Genomic DNA, 21010 nt, shown 5'->3' on the forward strand with positions numbered 1-21010 from the left:
AATGCTCTGTACACAAGTTTAAGTTTAATCTCATAAGGCAAAGTAAAGCTATCTGAATATAGCAGCTGTTCTGTAAGAGGGTGAAAATTGTACTAGAAGATGCTCTTGAAGGGGGAGAGAGCATAAATATTTATGGACAAAGTCCTGGAAATTTATGCTCAGACATTATATACTATCTTGGCATGATATCTAATCATCATTAGAGCATGTTAATTGACTGTTTGTGACCAGTATATGTGTACTATCGTGATCAATATTTTATACACATTTATTTTTTGAGTTTGTCTTCTGAGGCATGAGCACTAGTCTTCCTGTTTTTATAGAAAATCTTACTTCCAACCAACAAGTAGCACATTCACAGTACAACTAAAGGCTGGTAAGACAGAAGTGCTGATCTTGTATTCCTAAATTGTAAATCTATATAACTTCTTCGGGATTATTTTGAGGTAACATAAGGAATGTTGTGATGCTATAAGCTCATACAGACTCATGCATATCTCAGACACTGTTCTGATTAATTATTAATAATATCACTAGCTGAATGAACCATCAGTAGATGTGTAAAATCACAACTATATAGTATATAAAGGTAAAATGCTCTGTAGAGATGTAGAGTGGGCTGAGAATTTTCTGAACGTTAGTTTGATTCATCTTTATTTAGTTTGACAAGAAGCCTAATTAGAAAACTCAAGTAGTATATTTGTGTTAATTATTAACTTGCAAAACATGAAACATTTGTTACGTAAGAAGTCTCAGAGCTAAAATAAAAAGCCTCACTGTCAGTTTTCCAGTTGCTGGCGGCAGCCCAGAGCTAGCAGGTGGCTATGTCACTACCACAGCACATGGATCTTAGTGGTGGGTTAATACACCATGTCAATAGTCAGCCAGACCCATGCAGACCAAGGCTACATAATGCCTAGCCAGGTGGTCCACCGTGTCGAAAGATACTCTTCAGTGAAATGGGCGTCTGTGTGTAGAGTACATTTACTCATGCGTATTGTTTTGACTGGGTTGGCCTCAGCCTGCCATTACTTATCGCTCACTTACACCTGTCACCCTAAAACTCAGCTCACCGTCACATTGACCACAGCTGGCAGAAGACAGCAGCCTGAAAAAAAGGGGGGGGGACTATTAAATTGTTATGTGAATTATACAAATTAATAAATTATTAAAACAGAAAAAAAAAAATTGTATGGTCTGTACTGGATTGTATGCAGCATAATACTCATCCTGCTCCAACTACCATTTAACAAAGAGATGCACCTAGCAACAGTGCCATTCATTTCAGCATTCAAGAATGCCTTAATATACTACTACTGTTATAATTAAAGGTTGCACGGCGATCTAAAAAGGTATCAAATAGGCATATTTGTGGTTGCATTTAGAAGATTTTGCTCTCAGCTGGAAAACTATTTACCATCCTAATAACCATGGCAGCAGATCACAGAACATATTGGCTTGAATTTGAATTGATTCAAATTCAGCTGTTTTATAGAGACAGAACAAAAATGGAGAGAGCTTTCAGAAGAGTAAGCAAAAGTATAGGGAATTTAGCTGCATACGTGAACGATGCAAACCATTTAAACTGCTGGAAATTGGACTTCCTTCCACCACCTGCCGCTGGATCAGAGACTTCCTCTCAGACCGTGTACAGAGAGTTAGAGTGGGGCCTCATCTTTCCTCAGCCCTCAGCCTCAACACCGGCTCTCCACAAGGCTGTGTACTGAGTCCCCTACTGTACACTCTGTACACACATGACTGTGTTAGTTCCCACCCAGACAACACAGTCATCAAGTTTGCAGATGATACCACTGTGGTGGGGCTCATCTCAGGGGGAGATGAGACTGCATACAGAGCTGAAGTTCAGAGGCTGTCAGATTGGTGTGCAGACAACAACCTGGACCTCAATACCACCAAAACAAAAGAACTGGTAGTTGACTTCAGAAGGAGGAAGTCCGAGCTGCAGCCTGTCACCATCAACGGGGAGTGCGTGGAAAGGGTCTCCAGTTTCAAGTTTCTGGGTGTGCACATAGACACAGACCTCCAATGGAGCTCTAACACCTCTGCGGTCTTAAAGAAGGCCCAACAGCGTCTCCACTTTCTGAGAATCCTCAGAAAAATGGACCTGAAGAAGGAGCTGCTGACCGTCTTCTACCGCTGCTCCATTGAAAGTGTGCTGACATATTGCATCGGTGTGTGGTTCTCCAGCTGCACCACAGCACACAGAAAGGCACTCCAGAGGGTCATCAACATGGCCCAAAAAATCATTGGACATCCTCTTCCCTCCCTGAAGGACCTGTACAGCACTCGCTGTCTCAAGAGGGCACGCAGCATCCTACGGGACTGCACACACCCAGGACACGGGGTGTTTAAGCTGCTGCCGTCTGGCAGGAGGTTCAGGCTGCTGAGGTCCCGAACAAATAGACTCAAGGACAGCTTTTACAACAGGGCAATAGCCCTGATCAATGCAAATAGCTGACCTGACTGGATACCTCCCTGGACTTTTTAGGGGGAGGTAACAATGTTTAAAACGATAACAATAATATTTATATTTATAACAAGGTGCAATAATAATTAATGTGCAATAATAACAGTGTGCAATACACATACACTTATTCTTCTTTTTTATACTAAGTTAATATACTGTGTTGTGTTGTTTGTTACGTTGTGATGTGTCATATCGTGTCGTGTTGTGTTATATGTAGTGCCGACGTAGGACAGTTTTTCCAATTTCATTGTACTACTGTACTATGTATGACTGTGCAATGACAATAAAGAGTTATCTTATCTTATCTTATCTTATTTAAAAAATTAGCTTTCCCAGAGTTTTATGAGGAAGTAAATGTTTTCAATATGTTAGGTAAACCTCAGAAGATACACCCCACATGTTCTGAGAAATGTTGGATGTAAACATCTTTGGCTGTTTACAAGAAAACCCCACTGGGCGTCTTTAGCGTGCACAGAACATGACTGGGTGACTGTTGTTAAATTTGATTTCAGACACTTAGACCAAGTCCAGTACAGTCTCAAAAAAATGGTGTTGCTAGTTAAGAGAATAAAATCTTTCTCTCTTGTCCAACTCTCAAGGCTGAGTTTACAACCCTTTCGCTTTCATTTAGTCATCCACCAGGTCAATCAACACAGGAATTATTTTCTGTGTTCGTGTTTCTGCAGTGGTACACAAGAATTCAATGGCTTTAAAAAGGTTTATTCATGTTCACAAACAGATTGAGCGTGACAGGAACATTCCCAACACGGCGGGAATAATGTGCGTTTAGTGTGTTATTGTGGGTGGCTTTCCCCAGTGACTTCCTTTGTTGTGGAGTGAAATACCAGTGAAACACCCTGACAGCCCAACTGTGGTATAGAAAATTAGTGACAGTAAAAACATTCTCTAGTTGCTGGCCCTCTTCCCAGAGTCATAAAAGTTTAAAGGTGTTCATAATTGCTAACACACCTGTAACAGTCTGGGCTCATGTTCCTTGGATGTTTATATCTGGGCCCCCTTCTTTTTTCTCTACTCTTGAAGGCTGAGATGGTCAGATGTTTCCTATTTAACCATTTTCCTCTTACACTTCAGTCATTTCTCTTCAGCTTTACTTGTTTATAGAGAAGTACTGCCTTTTATAGAGCATTTTAATTTCAATATTTTTTTTATGAAAAACACACAGACACACACAAAATAAATTTCTTAAGAACTGCTCTGGACAAGTCCAACATTTCTGTGATTTCTCTGACAAGAACAGCTGGACCTCAACAGCTGTTAAATAGCCTGAGAGTCTCTCTGGTTTTATTACTAAGAATCTCTTGGCCTTTCTGCTTTGGAAAATACTCCCATAGGTTTTTCCTTTTTTGTTCATTTCCCAGCAATTCTGCTTTTAATTTATTTGTGACATTTTTCATGTTTACCATATTAGCTGTTATTTATTGATGTCTTATTGCCAATTAAGTACTTTATTACACTTTTAAAACACAAGCCTGTGGAGGTCCGACCGATGCTAAAATAAAGAGGTGTATTGATTAAAATGATGAACAGCTGAGATATGACCAGTATGCTGAGTGTATAGATCCTTGTTTTATGTTAGCATTTGCTGTGCCCACTTTTCTCTCATCAACCAGAAAACAAGAACACATTCACATTTTGCCTTAAGTTTTACTGCTTGGCAAAAATTTTAAATGATAAATAATTAATTTGCATACTTGAACTCCTTAACTTGAGGCACCAACTCTAAACCTGTGTCAATTTATTGTCTTACAGCAAAGTGCTTTGGCCTTAAACATGGTTCACACCCTCCCCCCCAGTTATGTCAGGCAACAGACTGCTCTGAATACGGTCTTCAAGAGGGCTAAAACTGAACTCTGTGTGACATTAGGCTGTTCTTATGTCAACATGACCAATGTAAGGGAAACATATCGATAACAGTGAGAGAGGTTCAAAGTCAGCTGTTGTAATGGTCTTGCGACCAAGTAAAATGTGACTGCTGCTATGATGTTACTCTATTAACCATCCAACAGCTAATATCCAAATACATCAAATCTGATGTCATACCTAAGCTTACCTATTACATGCATTTGGATGGACTGCAGTTAACTTATACAAATCATACTGGGTTTTAAGGCAAAAATACAAGAAATTTAATCATCAATTGCAAGCATTTTATTGTTTACAGTTGCATGGTAAGGTTTGTATTGGACTGTCTTTACAGGAAACTGCTTGCAAGACCAGAAGTTTTACTTTACCTTTGATACAAATGATTCCTTGCTATAACAGTCTGTTTAATCTACTGGTCAGTCAGCCTGTGATTTAAATTGTTGAATGAAATGCCTCTAAATGCCTCAATGCCATTTAGGCACCATAAAAATATTATAATTTTTTATACAAATAATATCTAGTGTCCTCCCACACCACTTTTGAACATATGTACCCAAGAACTTAAGACCTAAATGCAACCAAAAACTATATAAATGAGAAGTCCCAACACAAATCTTACACATCAGAAAGCAGGACTCAAACTAAAACGTTCAAAGAAGAGAAGCATTTGAACATTTGAACAACATTTTCATTCAAGACACCCCAACATCAGGAAGGAAGAAATAAAGAAACCAAATGCTCCTGCTGGAGGGACTGTCCTGGGCTCAGGCTCACCCAGTCACGAGTCCTCAGTTTAACTGATAAAGCGCCTTTGGTCAGCAACAGTAGGACAGTGGTTCTGACAGAACACTTTTTTAACACTTGCACTGCTTTAAAACTTCATAAAATAACATCAAAGGCTAGTATGCTTACCATCTTGAATGATTCTACAATAAGTCAAGTCTATGAAAAACGCACAATGACTTCAAGGGAGATGAAGACATAGTCTGTGCACAGCTGTTTATGCTACATCATATCCAAAGTAAAGAATTGCTTCTCAGATATTACTCCCGTAATTTCACAAACAGGATAACAAATGAAGGTAAAAAAAAAAAATCATCATAAAGTGTATCAGTAACATGTTAGACTATGAGCCTCTACAGTAGCTTCAGGCAACTGGAAATGTCACATGTGGAAATGTCACACACAAATGTCATATGGTTTCACTATAAGTATTACAGTTTAAGTTTTAAACAGTGACCGAAACATCAAAAGCCAAAATTGTGGCCCAACTAGGGCATGAAGCGAACCATGAATTTGAATAATCATTACACCCTAACTTATACAAGATTAAAAGTGGGTAAGGTGCCCACAAGACATCCTTAACGGGATCTGACAAGACAGTCCTTAAGTAAACCAATATTTGCTTTTAGGTATTATACAATAATGCTAGAGGGGGAAAAAATTAAATACAAAAAACACTGAGCAGATGCTTAAAGTCCTTTGAGAAGCAAGTCTCTGGGCACTCATTTTGGTAGTTAATTTAAAGAATGACATAAATGACCTTTAATTTCAGTGGTCATGGAGACATAAGGACTGCATGTATAGAATTATCAGTCAAATCTGCCAAAAGCCACTTATAATTTGCTGACTTAATAAGGCTTTAAAAATCTTTTTTTCCACCATTGACGGTTTCCCATCATCATCATCATCATCATCATCATCATAATCTGCCACAGATTTTAATTCAAGACTGAGTGCCATGACTATCACTTGCAATGGCTGCTTGAATCAAGCAGCATTCTTCCAAAAATTTAATGTGAATCTTAAAGAAGACTGTTACGTCCCTCGGCAGCCCCTAATCATCATTAATTAAAAAAGTAAGTTCTATCTATAGAACTGTGTAGATGATTGTTATGGCTCCATATCAGCAGAGAGCAGATCATTTTTTGTTAATAATTTTAAAATGATGATATGACTAACTAAAAGCAGTTCCAGCCTGAAACATTAGTTACTGAGAGAGCTGTCCAGAAAGAAAACATGAATATTGGTAAATCCCAGCCTATAAGAAGTGCTTACTTGATGGCTGTTAAATGAATTGTCTGACCAACGGCTAAGAGAATAACATAGTAGGAGAAGAAGAAAAACACTGATCCAGCCTAATGAAAGATAGGTTGGTTATTATAAGTCATTACAGAGTGGCTGGGCAGAGACCACAGACATTCCTTCTGACAAAAAACACTCACACTTTGGTTGTCAACTTTCGGTTTTTCTGCTTTCTCTGCATATTTTTTTCCTGTACACACTTAGGGACATTTAGGAGAAAAATGGACACTTTATTCTTTCTCATCATTTTCCATATGTGCCTCATTTTGGTGTGTGCGCTTCTCACTGTACATCCTGTCTGTGTCCAAGTCTGTCTCTCAGCAGATGGATGGTGGGTGGTCAGGAAAGGGTTAAGTGCTGCGCTCTATAAACTCTGCTTTAAGAGTCTGCTGAAAGCTACTGGTTCAGCCTTTAAATAGAGTCATTTGACACATTCAACCAGGGGCTTGTGGCAAAAAGCAGCTGCTGACCCAAACTCAGACTTTAAGGCGAGCTGGTGTGTCTGCATCACACTGTTTTGGACAGCATGAAGACGCTCTTTTTCACCTGTATGCTGGTGCCATGGCTGGTGGCAGCCTCAGCCAGGACTTTCGACCACGACTCACAGCTGATACCAGGATCTCTAGCTGGCAGTCAACTGAATGGATACTTCAGTGACTATTTAAAATCAAGGAGGGCTAGGGTGAGAACTTTATTATTTGTATTATTATTTCTTTGGGATGGATTTATGGGATTATATCTACTATTTTTGGTGTTTTCTTTTATTTTTCTAGCCTTTTTTTAATTTGTTAAAGTTTTGTCATTTTTTTTAATCAAGATATTAAAAAGTTTGTTTTGACAGCATTAACTTAGAAGATCATTTTTTACATTTGTCACAGTGTTAAATAATGACAAAAGGTGGTTATTTTGACACACCAAAGATAAATAATTCCAATAATGACCAGGCATGCATATTGAGGTAAATCAAAGGCACAAGGATAATATTCTTATTCTTAATGAATAAGAGGCATAGTTTCAAGACTGCAGTGAAACCAGACAAAACCAGAAAACTTTATTGAGAGCAGGTTGGAAAAATGAAAAAGCAATTTGAGCAATGCTTTACAAAGAGGGAGAAAGAAGGTTTGCTTAATAGCTGGGCACATTCAAAATCAATTAATTCTACTACATTACACAAGCAATAATTAATCCACTTCATGGTTTAGTTGATAATCCACTTTCTGCTACTTGGTAATGGCAGCATCTGTTAGCACTTCATTTCACTGTCCTCCTCTTCTAACAGATAATCCATTAAGCTCACAGCTCCAACACACATACACAACCCATTTCTGTGGAGTCTTACCAAAACACAACCCTGGGTCGACCACATTAACCCTGTTCTAACCACACTAACCCCCTTAAGAAATATTTGGATGGAATAAAACCAAAATCTGGTCTGATTTCTCCTTCAGAAAACACTTGAAGGAAGAGAAAAACCCACAAACAATCCACAGGGAGAGAGAGAGTGAGACAAATGTGGAGTGTGACAACACAATACAGCTATGGAACCATAACTTCAGTTTGAATACCAGCTGCTTTTCATTTTCCAGTGACAGACCTTATACCTATTGGTGCTGCTACAATTAGCTATTTACCAAAAGGTTATTATGTTAACTTTTTAATCCACAATGTGCAAAGCTCTTCTTTCTTTCAACTGGCTCGAGACCAGGTCAGTTGGTTTAGGGACTCAGCAGTAGGAACGGAGCCCGTATTTTGCTCAAGGTTATTCAATAATGATGCTATTTGTTTATGAGTTATGTACCAGTATTCTAGTTTCCTTCTCTAATGCTTAATGTTTGCAAACATGCTTTTTTGAGGCACCTTCGTCTTCACTCAGCTAGAAGACTGAAATATAACTCAAACTAAAAACGGTCAGCCATGTCACAAGTTCTTTTGTTGTATAACTAGATGAAGAAAGCTAGCATATTTTTTTCTTTGCAGTAACCTCCAGCAGCATATTGCTTTGTTCCATCACCTTATAAGACACTTTCAAACAATCACACAGCAAATGGCCAAAGACCTTTTGAATTATTCCAGATTTGTGGTTTTCCAATTGCCTTTTATGTTTATGTTAAATTAGGGTAGGTCCACTGCCTCAAATCTCAAAACATACCTAGACTTTTTTTAACGCTAAAAACTAACATATCGTTTCTTCATCTGCGTAGCCATATGGGTCCATATAACTTAAATTTGAGTTTTGTGCTTTATAGGTACTGTATAGTTCTCCATCTTCGGTCGTGTTCTTAGTATAAGCATGCTCACATAGAAAATCTCCAAAAATCCAAAAAGAGGAGTTTCTTCATTTTGAAAACCTCACATAATTTTTTTCTATCATGGGATTTGTCCAATATGTGGTTTCCATGCACCATGAAATGCCCTTAAGAATGCACAAAACCCACCTACCTAATTCTCTTTAGTTTTCAAGTTGCAGCACTACAATATTACCCAGGTTTCAGTTCACAAACCCTGGTTGGTCACTATCTCAGTCACTGGGAGTACTTCAGAAGACAAGTTCTGACCATATATGAACAGTATCATACATCAGAGCCAGCAACTTCGGACAATAAATTCCCCACATTCCCACAAACAGACTGGAATTACTATAGCTTTTTTCTTGTCTTACTGACAGCTCAAAGTTCTCTACACTACAACTTACATTTACCCATATACGCATACAGCGCTTTATTCTAAGCACTTCATGTGTCTTACATCCACAGGCAGTTTACCCCATTTAACCTTACATGTAAATGTCTGGACTGAGAGTAGCCAGATTACCTGAAGGAGACCTACAAAGGCAAAAGGAGAACACAATATCCACATTCCTGTTGGCCTCAGCTAACTATGGTGTTGAACTGTGTCCATAAGAAAAGATTCATTCTTATATCTGGAGGATTAAATACATTTCAATGAATATTAACGTTAGCTCGCGACTTTGTTCCAGTTTTGAGTTTTGGCCCACTGTGTATTTGAGTTTGACACCCCTGCTGTAGACCATGATAACTGGCCTGAGTTGAAAAATTCTGGCTTCTGGTTCCTTGATCTACAGTGTTGCAGTGTTACTAAACCCTCAAAGAGCTGTAAATGAAACTAGACATACTGGTTCATCTTCTTACTTGCACTTTTTGCAATATGAACCTACCAAAACAGGCAGCTGTAATGTTTACAGTCTCATTATGTCAAAGTTAAGTACACAGCGACCCTGTATAACTAACAGCTGATGAAAAGCTCAGGCTCATAAATCTCTTATAGCTAGCTGCTGCAAGTTGAGCCAAGCACAAGGCAATGCATATACTTTTACAGTGTTGTATAACATTTATTTGGTTCCTACCTCAAATTTGATATACTGTAATATTTAAGCATTTTTCCAAACTGACCTAACCCTAGCAGTGTTGATGTTTTGCTCTAGCCAATGATCTGGCCGTTATATGAACAGGCCATGTTTTCTCCTGCAGAGGGCGCTGCCTCCTGCTGATGAACCTGATGACAACCCAATTACAGCGGAAGCAGATGCCGCTGGTAAGAGAAAGACCTACTCTACCTGCATCTAATGTCACACACAAGAAAATGCATCTCAGATTTGATCTTTCTTAGACCTTCATAGTATTGTTAAAGTCGACGAACAATGAACATTCCTTGGACCAAGATTACGAACTACACCAAGAGTATGAACCAGATCAAGGTCCTTTTGTCTGGGTTAACATTCAAGCTTTCGCCTTTGGTTATTTGAAATCACGAGCACATGCTGGCAAGGAACTCCATAATGCTGAGGTGGATAACAATACCTTGATGCAATTCATAGTGTTCATAACAATAAATCCTTTGAGTATCTCAAACAGCTTAGGTTTTTGTAAGGGTTTAATACCTATTAAGTTGGGTATACACTGTGAGATTTTGGAATGTGAAAGAACACAAAAGAATTAAAACAGTATCTTTGGCCTTGGCTCCAAAACAGCAGTCCTATTGTGCATAGTAAGAGAAGTTCAAAGTTGTCCATCTAACCTGAAAGGACACCTGGAACAAAATTTAAACACCACTCACATTGTGAGATGAATATCCTAAATTTCTGACACTGCTTCATATTTACACTTGTGGGAAAACAAAACTAAACTAAATATAAAACTAAATGCCTTAACAGATTATTGCTGCTTACTTGTGTTTACCAAGGACTGACATTGAAAAGAGACTTTAGTGACTACAATAAACTACGCTAAATACTACTACTACTACTTGTACTACTAAAGACTACTGACGGAAACTGTATAGCCCAGATAAACTTATTTGTAATGTACATTTAAAAATAAAGGTTAAATAAAGGCCTTTACCGTGGAACTGAAGATACAAAAAAAAAAGATATTATCTCTCTCTCTCTCATATATATATATATATGTGTGTGTGTAAGAGAGAGAGAGAGAGAGAGTGCTGGGGCACTGTATTTTCTGTGCTTGTATGGGTTTCATTTGAGTGCTCTGGTTTCCTCCACAAGCCAAAGACATACTTCTTAAGTTATAATTGCTTGTTCTTAATAATTCTTTACGTTGTTTGCGTCACAACAGTCAGATATTTAAATGTCTGACCTCCATGGGGTAAACATCTGTTAATCTAATAGTCCTAGTGTAAATTTATGGTAGTCTGTCTCTATGTATTGCCCCTGTGATCAACTGCCCAGGGTGTACCCTGCCTCTTGCCTTCTCCTGAGACATACTCCAGTGCCCATACTTGGACAAATGGTTAAGACAAAGGATGAAGATTTTGTTGATAAAGTAGGATTTGAAATTTTGGGGGTCCTGGGAGAGGAGATTTAAAAGATCCCATCACGCACTCTCTCTCTCTTGTATATGTATATATTAGAGAGATAGATATAGAGAGATAGAGAGAGAGATAGATAGAGAGAGAGATAGATAGAGAGATAGAGAGATAGAGAGATAGAGATAGATAGATAGATAGATAGATAGATAGATAGATAGATAGATAGATAGATAGATAGATAGATAGATAGATAGATAGATAGATAGATAGATAGATAGATAGATAGATAGATCAGTGCTGTGTTTTGAACACAGCAAGGAAGAATTTACTACCTTGCCTCATAAACAGAGTTACTGGTTAAAGTAGAAAAAAGAAATTAAGACATTATAGACTACACAAGTAAAAAATATATGGTTTGACAGAATTGTTTGGGTTCTGAAACTGAAAAGGTTTGGATGTTTTTTGTCTTAGGTAAAAACAATACCATTAAAATTGATCACTTAGTTGCAAAAAAAGCAATTACTTATGGCTTAAATGTAGTAAGGCCATATGGACTTTGAAGGCGCCTTGGTTTTTATGGATGCCTTTGTGTTGCAGACCTTCCCACCTGTCTGCTGTGTGTGTGTCTGACTGGCTCGGTGTACTGTGAGGAGGTCAGTCCAGACATGACCTCCATTCCCACACTACCTAAAGAAACAGCCTATCTGTATGCACGCTTCAACAAAATAAGAAAGATCAAAAACAAAGACTTTGCTCAAATTGGTAAGTCTTAACATGGTTACTCCAGAGTTTGTTGATTAATCCATCTGTTCAAAACTCAAGTTTCTGCTTAACATTCAGCAATTTAAAAAAAATATATATATATTTGTTTGTTTTTTAATGGGACGTAGTCAGTTGTTGGACACAGATTCACAACAGGATATTATGTTAAGTGCTGGGGCACTGTATTTTCTGTGCTTGTATGGGTTTCATTTGAGTGCTCTGGTTTCCCCCACAAGCCAAAGACATACTTCTTAAGTTATAATTGCTTGTTCTTAATAATTCTTTACGTTGTTTGTGTCACAAAAGTCAGATATTTAAATGTCTGACCTCCATGGGGTAAACATCTGTTAATCTAATAGTCCTAGTGTAAATTTATGGTAGTCTGTCTCTATGTATTGCCCCTGTGATCAACTGCCCAGGGTGTACCCTGCCTCTTGCCTTCTCCTGAGACATACTCCAGTGCCCATACTTGGACAAATGGTTAAGACAAAGGATGAAGATTTTGTTGATAAAGTAGGATTTGAAATTTTGGGGGTCCTGGGAGAGGAGATTTAAAAGATCCCATCACCCACCAGTAGGAAAAATTATTAATCTAGTGCAAAAATTTCAACCTTGTAAGTCAGAGTTTGCATATCTTGCCCTTTGCAGCACAGATATCTTCTTCATTGTAAAGAGTCAACTATTATCTATACTAACCAAGGGACATGATAAGTCATTATTTGTACTGTATGACTTAGCTTTTAGTCATATGTATCAACTGCATGTTCACTTTTCTGTAATTGATGAAAGTAGCACAACTTCTTTGTTTCTTTTTTTTTTTTTTAAAACCCTCACCTATCAACAGTGACTTTAAAGAGGATCGACCTGACAGGGAATTTGATCTCCGAGATTGAAGATGGAGCCTTCTCCAAGCTAACCCTCCTGGAGGAATTGTCTCTGGCTGAGAATCAGCTGGTCAAACTTCCTGCACTCCCTGCCAAACTCACATCTTTCAATGCCAACTACAACAAACTCAAAACCAAAGGAGTGAAGGCTAATGCTTTCAAGGTACATCATGACCTCTACGAACAAACAACCAACTCTGGTGACTGATTTGGAGATAAAAAAATCTAAAAAGTTTTACTAAAACATACAAACTGACAATGAGCCATGTCAACTGTCCTTAGCAGTGATCGCAAATATTTTACATGCTCCTGAAAGGGTAAATAATCTTGTTAACCACCTAATTGTATAAATGCTCCAAGATACTATACTTTCCAGGTGAGATGAATATCAATGCTTGAATTTCTCAAAATGTTACCAGAGAATTATGACAAGGTATTATCTTTATATACAGTACACCATCAATTCAACACAGTGTTAGTACAACTAACTACTAAAGTTGATGTGTCTTGGCAGTCCAACTTTCTTTCTCCAAATCTTTTTTTGTTTCCAACAGAAACTCACCAAGCTGGTTAACCTGTACCTGTCCGACAACATGCTGGAGGCTGTTCCATACATCCCAGAGAGTGTTCGGATCTTACATCTTCAGGTTTCTATGTTTTATTAACATTGTATATAAAAATACATTGATTTTGGTCACCAGTGACATCATCAAATTGGTACACAACTTGTGTTCTAGAGTAGGGTTTGATAAACTTCTCCATAGGGGCCTACTGTACTGAGTTCCACAGTAAAAACACATACTGTGTGGCCCAAATGCAACAGCACTACTGCCAAATGGATTAAAGGAATGGTGCAGTTCCAGCATTTGCTAGTATGCACGAGGCTCCATGCAGATGCATGCCAACCAATTTTTCGTGCCCACTCAGGAACATCTGCCAAGATGCACACAATGCACTTGCTATGCATGTGTGTAAATTTCAAAGAGCTATGAAAGGAAAGACTGTCTGTGGTGTCTGCAGCTGTTTGTGTCCATGCCTACAACTGAGCATGGGTTTGCTTAGAGACACTGCTGGGAAGTTAATTCCCTGTCTACCATCATGAAAAGACTGAATGTGTGCTATTTCAGCAGGAGAGCTTTGTTGCCTGTCATAACTTGTGACCATTAAGTACATGAATATCAGCCTTTATGTTTTTTAATATGTGTAAAAAGAGCTTATTTGCCTTTCATCCACACACACTCGGTGACTCAAAAGCTTTGGAATGAACTCGTCTCTGCAACCCCAGTTATATTAGACACAAATTTAAAGTCAGACTAGAATGCCCTCCTTCTGTTTTCTCTCATTCTGAGATGATGACAGATCAATGTGGTCACCCCTACATTCACATCCAGACTGATCTCTGTTGCAAGTACTGGTCATATGTAAGAATGCCAAAATTAAAGTACAGCATGACTTTATTAGTTACTTTTGGGAATCACTCTACCCATTGTTGATCTCCAAGATCCATATCCGTTGGTACAACCCTTTTCTAGATTAAATTTAAAACCTGTAATTTTTATTAAAAGTGAGGTGTAAAAAAAGACTCTACCAATATTATTTTATTTTCTTCCAGAACAACAACATCACTGAGGTCAATGTGGACACCTTCTGCAGGTCCAATGACACCTATTACCTACGACCAAGTCTTAATGAGGTCCGCCTTGATGGCAACCCAGTGGTGCTGTCAAAATACCCCGACAACTTCACCTGTATGAAAGTACTGCCTGTTGGAAAGTACCGTTGAGGAGACTGAAATTTAACTGTACTCCCTTTGTTGCTGATGGAAGTTTTCCCACAACAAAGAGCTGGGAGACACCATGGTATTTTGGATTTGTGGAGCTGGTCCCACAGATGTCAACGTTTTTACTTCGGCAAACCTACAATCAGCATGTATCAGGTCAAAATCAAACCTCTGACTGGACTGAAGGTGTTCATTAACTCACCTAAAGGCCTTTTACTGACTGGTGGGCAGTAAAGGAAATTTCATCAGTGTAATTAATCTCAATATGCTTCAAACAACCAGTTTGTCTAACCACATTTAAAATTAGTGTTTCTACCTGTAATCAAAATAATAGAGTCAAAGCCGGCTGTCATGTATACTTGGCTTAATCCCTTATCTCTTTAAAATAACTGTAATGTGGTGTATTACCCTTGGTGCACTGAAACATTTTACACCTGCACACGCATAACCATTGAAGTGGCAGTATTTGTTAGATTGTTGCAATTTCTAAGGCTTAAATCCCACAAGGACTTTCCTGGTAGCCTTAAAGCACCCTTTTCACAGGTAATAAAATGCTACTACAACTACTATAATCCTATAAATGAGTGCAGCAGTTTTAACAGTTCTACACTGACAGTCCAAGTTGTTGTTTCATTTTGACCTGCTGATTTACTACATGGATGAACCAATCTTAACAACAACAAAAAAAATCCCAAAACAAACAAAACTACTTGTGACCTTGAAACAACAGAAACACCTGCTGTCACAAACGAAGAGGCTTTCTTGCAGCCCAATGTCTTCAAATTGTTAGTAGACTGTATCTAATTGTGAGCAGTAAGAAAATGTATTTATATTTCAAGTTATTTACTGTAAGCATCTTCATTTTTGCTGTTTTTGCTCATCTAAACAACTGACTTTTAACGCAAAATCTGACATTTCAAAGTTTTACCTAAAATTAGCAACAAAATGCTACATCAAAAACAATAGATCTAAATGAATGGACCCAAGGCAGATTTTTCAGATTTACCTCTGAGTAAAGGGCACTCAATATATGACTGAAGTGCAGTTTAATTGATGCATTAGTGATTATAATAATGTTTTATTTTTAAAGTTTCACATTCAGTTTCTTCACAATTAAATTGTCACAGCTGAATGAAAATTGTGGTACAAAAAGTATATTTAGACATTTTTAGTAAAGCCAAATCGAAACATTCTTGTGCTGATAACTGACATAATTCATGCTGTCTGGTCTGTATGTTTAAGCTAGGACTCTGGCACGTTCCTGTATGGGAAGATCCATATTTATCACAAACTGACTCTTCATGCAACCCTGTTTTGATCCATGTGTTTTCTAGTGAGCTGTTCCTATCTTTACTTGTCTTTAAGAAAGTCATTACTTGACATTTTAGAGTCCTGACAACAGGAGGGAAGAAGCAGGATTGAAGTAATTTTAGTTATACAAAAGGAATACTTGATATCTGCATGCTGATCTATATCTAGTAGATCTATATCTTCAATAGAACATTGTCACATGTCCAAAAAAAAAACAACAACAACCCAACAACAACAACAACAAAAATATCCTAACTGGCCACAAATCTGTGATCATTGTTAACATTCCTCTTTACGTTAACTGTATGTAGCTTTAAGATATATATTTTTTCTTTGCTGATTAAAAACTACATTTCTTGAAATACAAGAATATTGTGTAAATACGTTAACTAAGTGAAAAGTGTGTTTTGTTCTGCTATTGTGTGGATTAATTGCACTTTTCATTATTCCATTAGACTTAAGTATTTTGTGACTTACCTTTGTTTTCTTAATTTATAGACTCCAGCAGAAATGAACTGGGGAACAATGTATCTATGAATTATAGTAATGTGAAAGTTACTCCTCTTGCTTCTATAGTGTCTTACGTTTGTTCCCAACTCTTCCCTACCATTAATTAAAATTAATTTAGAGATTATTACTGATGTGAATAAGATAGTGGTGTACAGGAATATGTTACATGGCTATGTTTGAAGATATTCTAATAAAGTTCAACTTTTTTTTAATATAATGTGTTTGAAATCAATATTAGAGTAAGCTTCACTTAAAAGCACTTTAGGTGGTTAGTTAGACTAGAAATTTACTGTAGAAATGCCAGTTAATTTTGAAAAATAATATTGTTTTCAATATATAAATTATATATTACAACAACATGAATGATGTTATGTAAGGGGTTTTAGAGGTGTCGTATATAAAGTGGTTTTGGTTTGGAACTTGAGTTTTTACTTGTTGATATCACTGCTAAAAGGGACAAACACGTTTCATTTTTTTGGTGAGAATTTCATGTCAAAAGAATATATAAGGAATATATTTCTATATTTACTTAGAAAATTCACAACCATGTTAAATATGTATTTTGCCCACTCTAACGGTGTTTTCAAGCTGCTGACAGCTACTATGTGTCCATTACACATTTATTACAATAGTAAAGTGAATAGTAGAAGATACTGATAATAGTGAACGACAATCAGTCCTTTTGTGACAGCTGCAACGATGGCACAACCATCAACGTCAATCAGTGTTCACAGTGAGTTGACTACAAATACAAAGAACTGTGGATGAAGAAAACACCAGGGGTAAGTAACAATGTTGTGTTCGAGGCAAGTAACAGCTTGTACATTAGACAAGTGTGCATGCTCCAGCTAATGATAGTAAGTTCTTGGTCATAATAAAGTACTGGAAAGACAGAAGTCGATTTTTACTTCAAACCACTAGCACAATAAACACAAACAGCAAAACAAAAATTGCTGAACTCAGCATGTGGATATTGGTTTATGCATGTGTGGAGAAATTTCCAACTACCTATCCACAATACCGAAAACCCAGTTAGCACTGAAATTGTATGTTGCTAATTATACCTGTTGTTGTGTACGACAGAAACTGCCTTATTAATGCTATCCAGAAAAAACTTTAGGATTCTTGTGCAGAGATGTATGTCAGCTCCTCTGCTTCTGTATTTTTATATGTTTATTCCTCCAAGTACATGTTTTGTCTGTGTGTGTCATAAAAGCGTGGAATACATAACAGCAAAACAGTTATGGTGGGAAATTTGTTTTTCCATACAAGACCTGAAAAAATGCAAGTAAAGCAAAATAAGAGTTTGGAACACATAGACCAGTATGGAAAATGTGGGTTAATCCTCCTTCAGCTCAGCCAACTTGGCAGAACTTTGCATTCTCCAAGTAAACAGGAGAATAGGTTCCACATTGCTTGTGCAGCTTGATGTACTATTTGATATTTCATTGCTACCTCTTCAACAAAGTCCCACCCTAATATCTCATATTATCATGCTCGCACCACTTCACACCTACTGCATTAACCCATGGTATTCTACGCTTTTCATTCCTCTTCAATTGTCTATCTCTGCAGTGTCACTTTTTGGAGGTGTTGTATTTTCACTATTTACACTTTATAAAAAATATTCTCTGAAAATCAGATAACAGAAAAAAGACAACTCACATAGAATAAAAAGGATGACCCATAATGATGAATCATCAACAGGAACATTTTTCCACCTATATCGATTCACCTAGGTATCCACATAGCCATTCTTTGTACATTCACCAAGTTTAACCTTAAGACATATGTCTCCATTAAATTTCTCTCACATTTAACCAAACCGCTCTTTAACTAGATAATCTATGTGCACTTCTTCACAATACCACTAGATGTCTACATGATCTCTCTGTATTTATTACCGACTACAATGGCCTACTTAGCCTGCTCAAAAGCAGAGGAGGATGCCTACTGGCAATATGTATGGGTCTGATTAGCTACTCTTAGCTCATGACGTACAGATCAGGTGGTTAAATTTGTTAGGTTTGTGAGGGCGAGTTTGCCGGACCATCCATTTTGGTGCATGTGTGTTTTCACTTACTTGGAATTGTTGGAAAGTTCTGCTTCGGTCATCACATCTGTCTGAAAAAGTTCTTAAGGTCCTGAAGAATAGCAGAAGATCCCTGCTCTCCTCTACCCTGAAATTACATTGCACAGATCACTAAAGCAGTTTATTTAAGCCCCCCACCAAGTAGCCAAATGGCTCCAGCCCATGCCACATGAGTTTAACATTCATAGTTTGATTCCAAACAGGGACCTTGTGCACCTCTCTCCTTTTGATTTTTGTATGCCAATTCGCCCTTACTGGGCCAACAAAGGCAGAATGCAAAAATCATTAAGAACACTTTTTTAAGCTATCACAATCCTCAACAGTATCCTGGAAATACTGATTCAAAGTGTGCATGCATGTTAGTGTGCTATTGTTTGAGAGTTTGCACTTAAAACACAGTACAAGCTTGATGGTATGGTTATTGCTTTGACAGGAATTTGGTCATAAACCAGGATAGTCACTCCATACAAATTTATTTTATGTAAGAGTAAATATCCTCCAGCAGCCTACAGATGGCTGGTTGTGGTGGTGGAGGAAAACGGTTGCAGTGATGTCAAAGGGGGAGCAGGAAAATTTTGTAGCTTATTTAGAGTGTCAGGTTGGTTTGTTTGGTTGATGGTATGAGGAGAATGAGGCAAGTTACAACAATTGGAAATCATTACTGCCATTACAGGGAGTGCAGAATTATTAGGCAAGTTGTATTTTTGAGGAATAATTTTATTATTGAACAACAACCATGTTCTCAATGAACCCAAAAAACTCATTAATATCAAAGCTGAATGTTTTTGGAAGTAGTTTTTAGTTTGTTTTTAGTTTTAGCTATTTTAGGGGGATATCTGTGTGTGCAGGTGACTATTACTGTGCATAATTATTAGGCAACTTAACAAAAAACAAATATATACCCATTTCAATTATTTATTTTTACCAGCGACACCAATATAACATCTCCACATTCACAAATATACATTTCTGACATTCAAAAACAAAACAAAAACAAATCAGCGACCAATATAGCCACCTTTCTTTGCAAGGACACTCAAAAGCCTGCCATCCATGGATTCTGTCAGTGTTTTGATCTGTTCACCATCAACATTGCGTGCAGCAGCAACCACAGCCTCCCAGACACTGTTCAGAGAGGTGTACTGTTTTCCCTCCTTGTAAATCTCACATTTGATGATGGACCACAGGTTCTCAATGGGGTTCAGATCAGGTGAACAAGGAGGCCATGTCATTAGTTTTTCTTCTTTTATACCCTTTCTTGCCAGCCACGCTGTGGAGTACTTGGACGCATGAAAATCATGTTTTTCTTGAAGGATGCAGACTTCTTCCTGTACCACTGCTTGAAGAAGGTGTCTTCCAGAAACTGGCAGTAGGACTGGGAGTTGAGCTTGACTCCATCCTCAACCCGAAAAGGCCCCACAAGCTCATCTTTGATGATACCAGCCCAAACCAGTACTCCACCTCCACCTTGCTGGCGTCTGAGTCGGACTGGAGCTCTCTGCCCTTTACCAATCCAGCCACGGGCCCATCCATCTGGCCCATCAAGACTCACTCTCATTTCATCAGTCCATAAAACCTTAGAAAAATCAGTCTTGAGACATTTCTTGGCCCAGTCTTGACGTTTCAGCTTGTGTGTCTTGTTCAGTGGTGGTCGTCTTTCAGCCTTTCTTACCTTGGCCATGTCTCTGAGTATTGCACACCTTGTGCTTTTGGGCACTCCAGTGATGTTGCAGCTCTGAAATATGGTCAAACTGGTGGCAAGTGGCATCTTGGCAGCTGCACGCTTGACTTTTCTCAGTTCATGGGCAGTTATTTTGCGCCTTGGTTTTTCCACACGCTTCTTGCGACCCTGTTGACTATTTTGACTGAAACGCTTGATTGTTCGATGATCACGCTTCAGAAGCTTTGCAATTTTGAGACTGCTGCATCCCTCTGCAAGATATCTCACTATTTTTGACTTTTCTGAGCCTGTCAAGTCCTTTTGACCCATTTTGCCAAAGGAAAGGAAGTTGCCTAATAATTATGCACACCTGATATAGGGTGTTGATGTCATTAGACCACACCCCTTCTCATTACAGAGTTGCACAGCACCTAATATGCTTAATTGGTAGTAGGCTTTCGAGCCTATACAGCTTGGAGTAAGACAACATGCATGAAGAAGATGATGTGGACAAAATACTCATTTGCCTAATAATTCACACTGAACACTGGTGCTCCACAGGGGTGTGTACTGAGCCCTCTCCTATACTCACTCTACACCTACGACTGCACAGCCACTAACAACTCCAACATCATTGTGAAGTTTGCGGACGACACTACAGTGGTGGGTCTTATCACCAATGGTGATGAGACGGCCTACAGGGAGGAGGTCAGCGCCCTGACCAACTGGTGTCAAGACAACCATCTCACACTCAACGTCGCAAAGACAAAGG

At 38.1% G+C, this 21010-nt stretch overlaps 2 protein-coding genes across 4 annotated transcripts in view; one reads left to right on the forward strand and one right to left on the reverse strand.

Annotated features, from left to right (window-relative positions):
* cenpp (centromere protein P) overlaps positions 1-21010 on the reverse strand; it is a 111177-nt gene that overhangs the window by 79038 nt on the left and 11129 nt on the right. For all 3 annotated transcript variants that reach the window (XM_076884210.1, XM_076884212.1, XM_076884211.1), the window contains exon 6: positions 18570-18666. In XM_076884210.1, the coding sequence (XP_076740325.1) occupies positions 18570-18666 (97 nt within the window). The remainder of the gene's footprint in view (positions 1-18569; positions 18667-21010) is intronic.
* ogna (osteoglycin, paralog a) lies at positions 6878-16695 on the forward strand. The gene is made up of 6 exons (XM_014413235.4): positions 6878-7139; positions 9946-10009; positions 11837-12001; positions 12846-13048; positions 13440-13532; positions 14498-16695. Exons 1-6 carry the CDS (start codon positions 6984-6986, stop codon positions 14666-14668), a joined length of 852 nt encoding a protein of 283 aa, XP_014268721.1. The 5' UTR covers positions 6878-6983; the 3' UTR covers positions 14669-16695.

Source organism: Maylandia zebra, linkage group LG5, assembly GCF_041146795.1.
Source record: "Maylandia zebra isolate NMK-2024a linkage group LG5, Mzebra_GT3a, whole genome shotgun sequence".
In the NCBI taxonomy this organism is placed as follows: Eukaryota; Metazoa; Chordata; class Actinopteri; order Cichliformes; family Cichlidae; genus Maylandia; species Maylandia zebra.

Bases quoted from the DNA above. Each gene is read 5' to 3' on its own strand.
- ogna (XM_014413235.4), top strand. From the start codon at position 6,984: ATGAAGACGCTCTTTTTCACCTGTATGCTGGTGCCATGGCTGGTGGCA. The intron at 7,140-9,945 runs GTGAGAACTTTA...TTTCTCCTGCAG, and splicing joins TAAAATCAAGGAGGGCTAGG to AGGGCGCTGCCTCCTGCTGA. The intron at 10,010-11,836 runs GTAAGAGAAAGA...TTTGTGTTGCAG, and splicing joins AGCGGAAGCAGATGCCGCTG to ACCTTCCCACCTGTCTGCTG.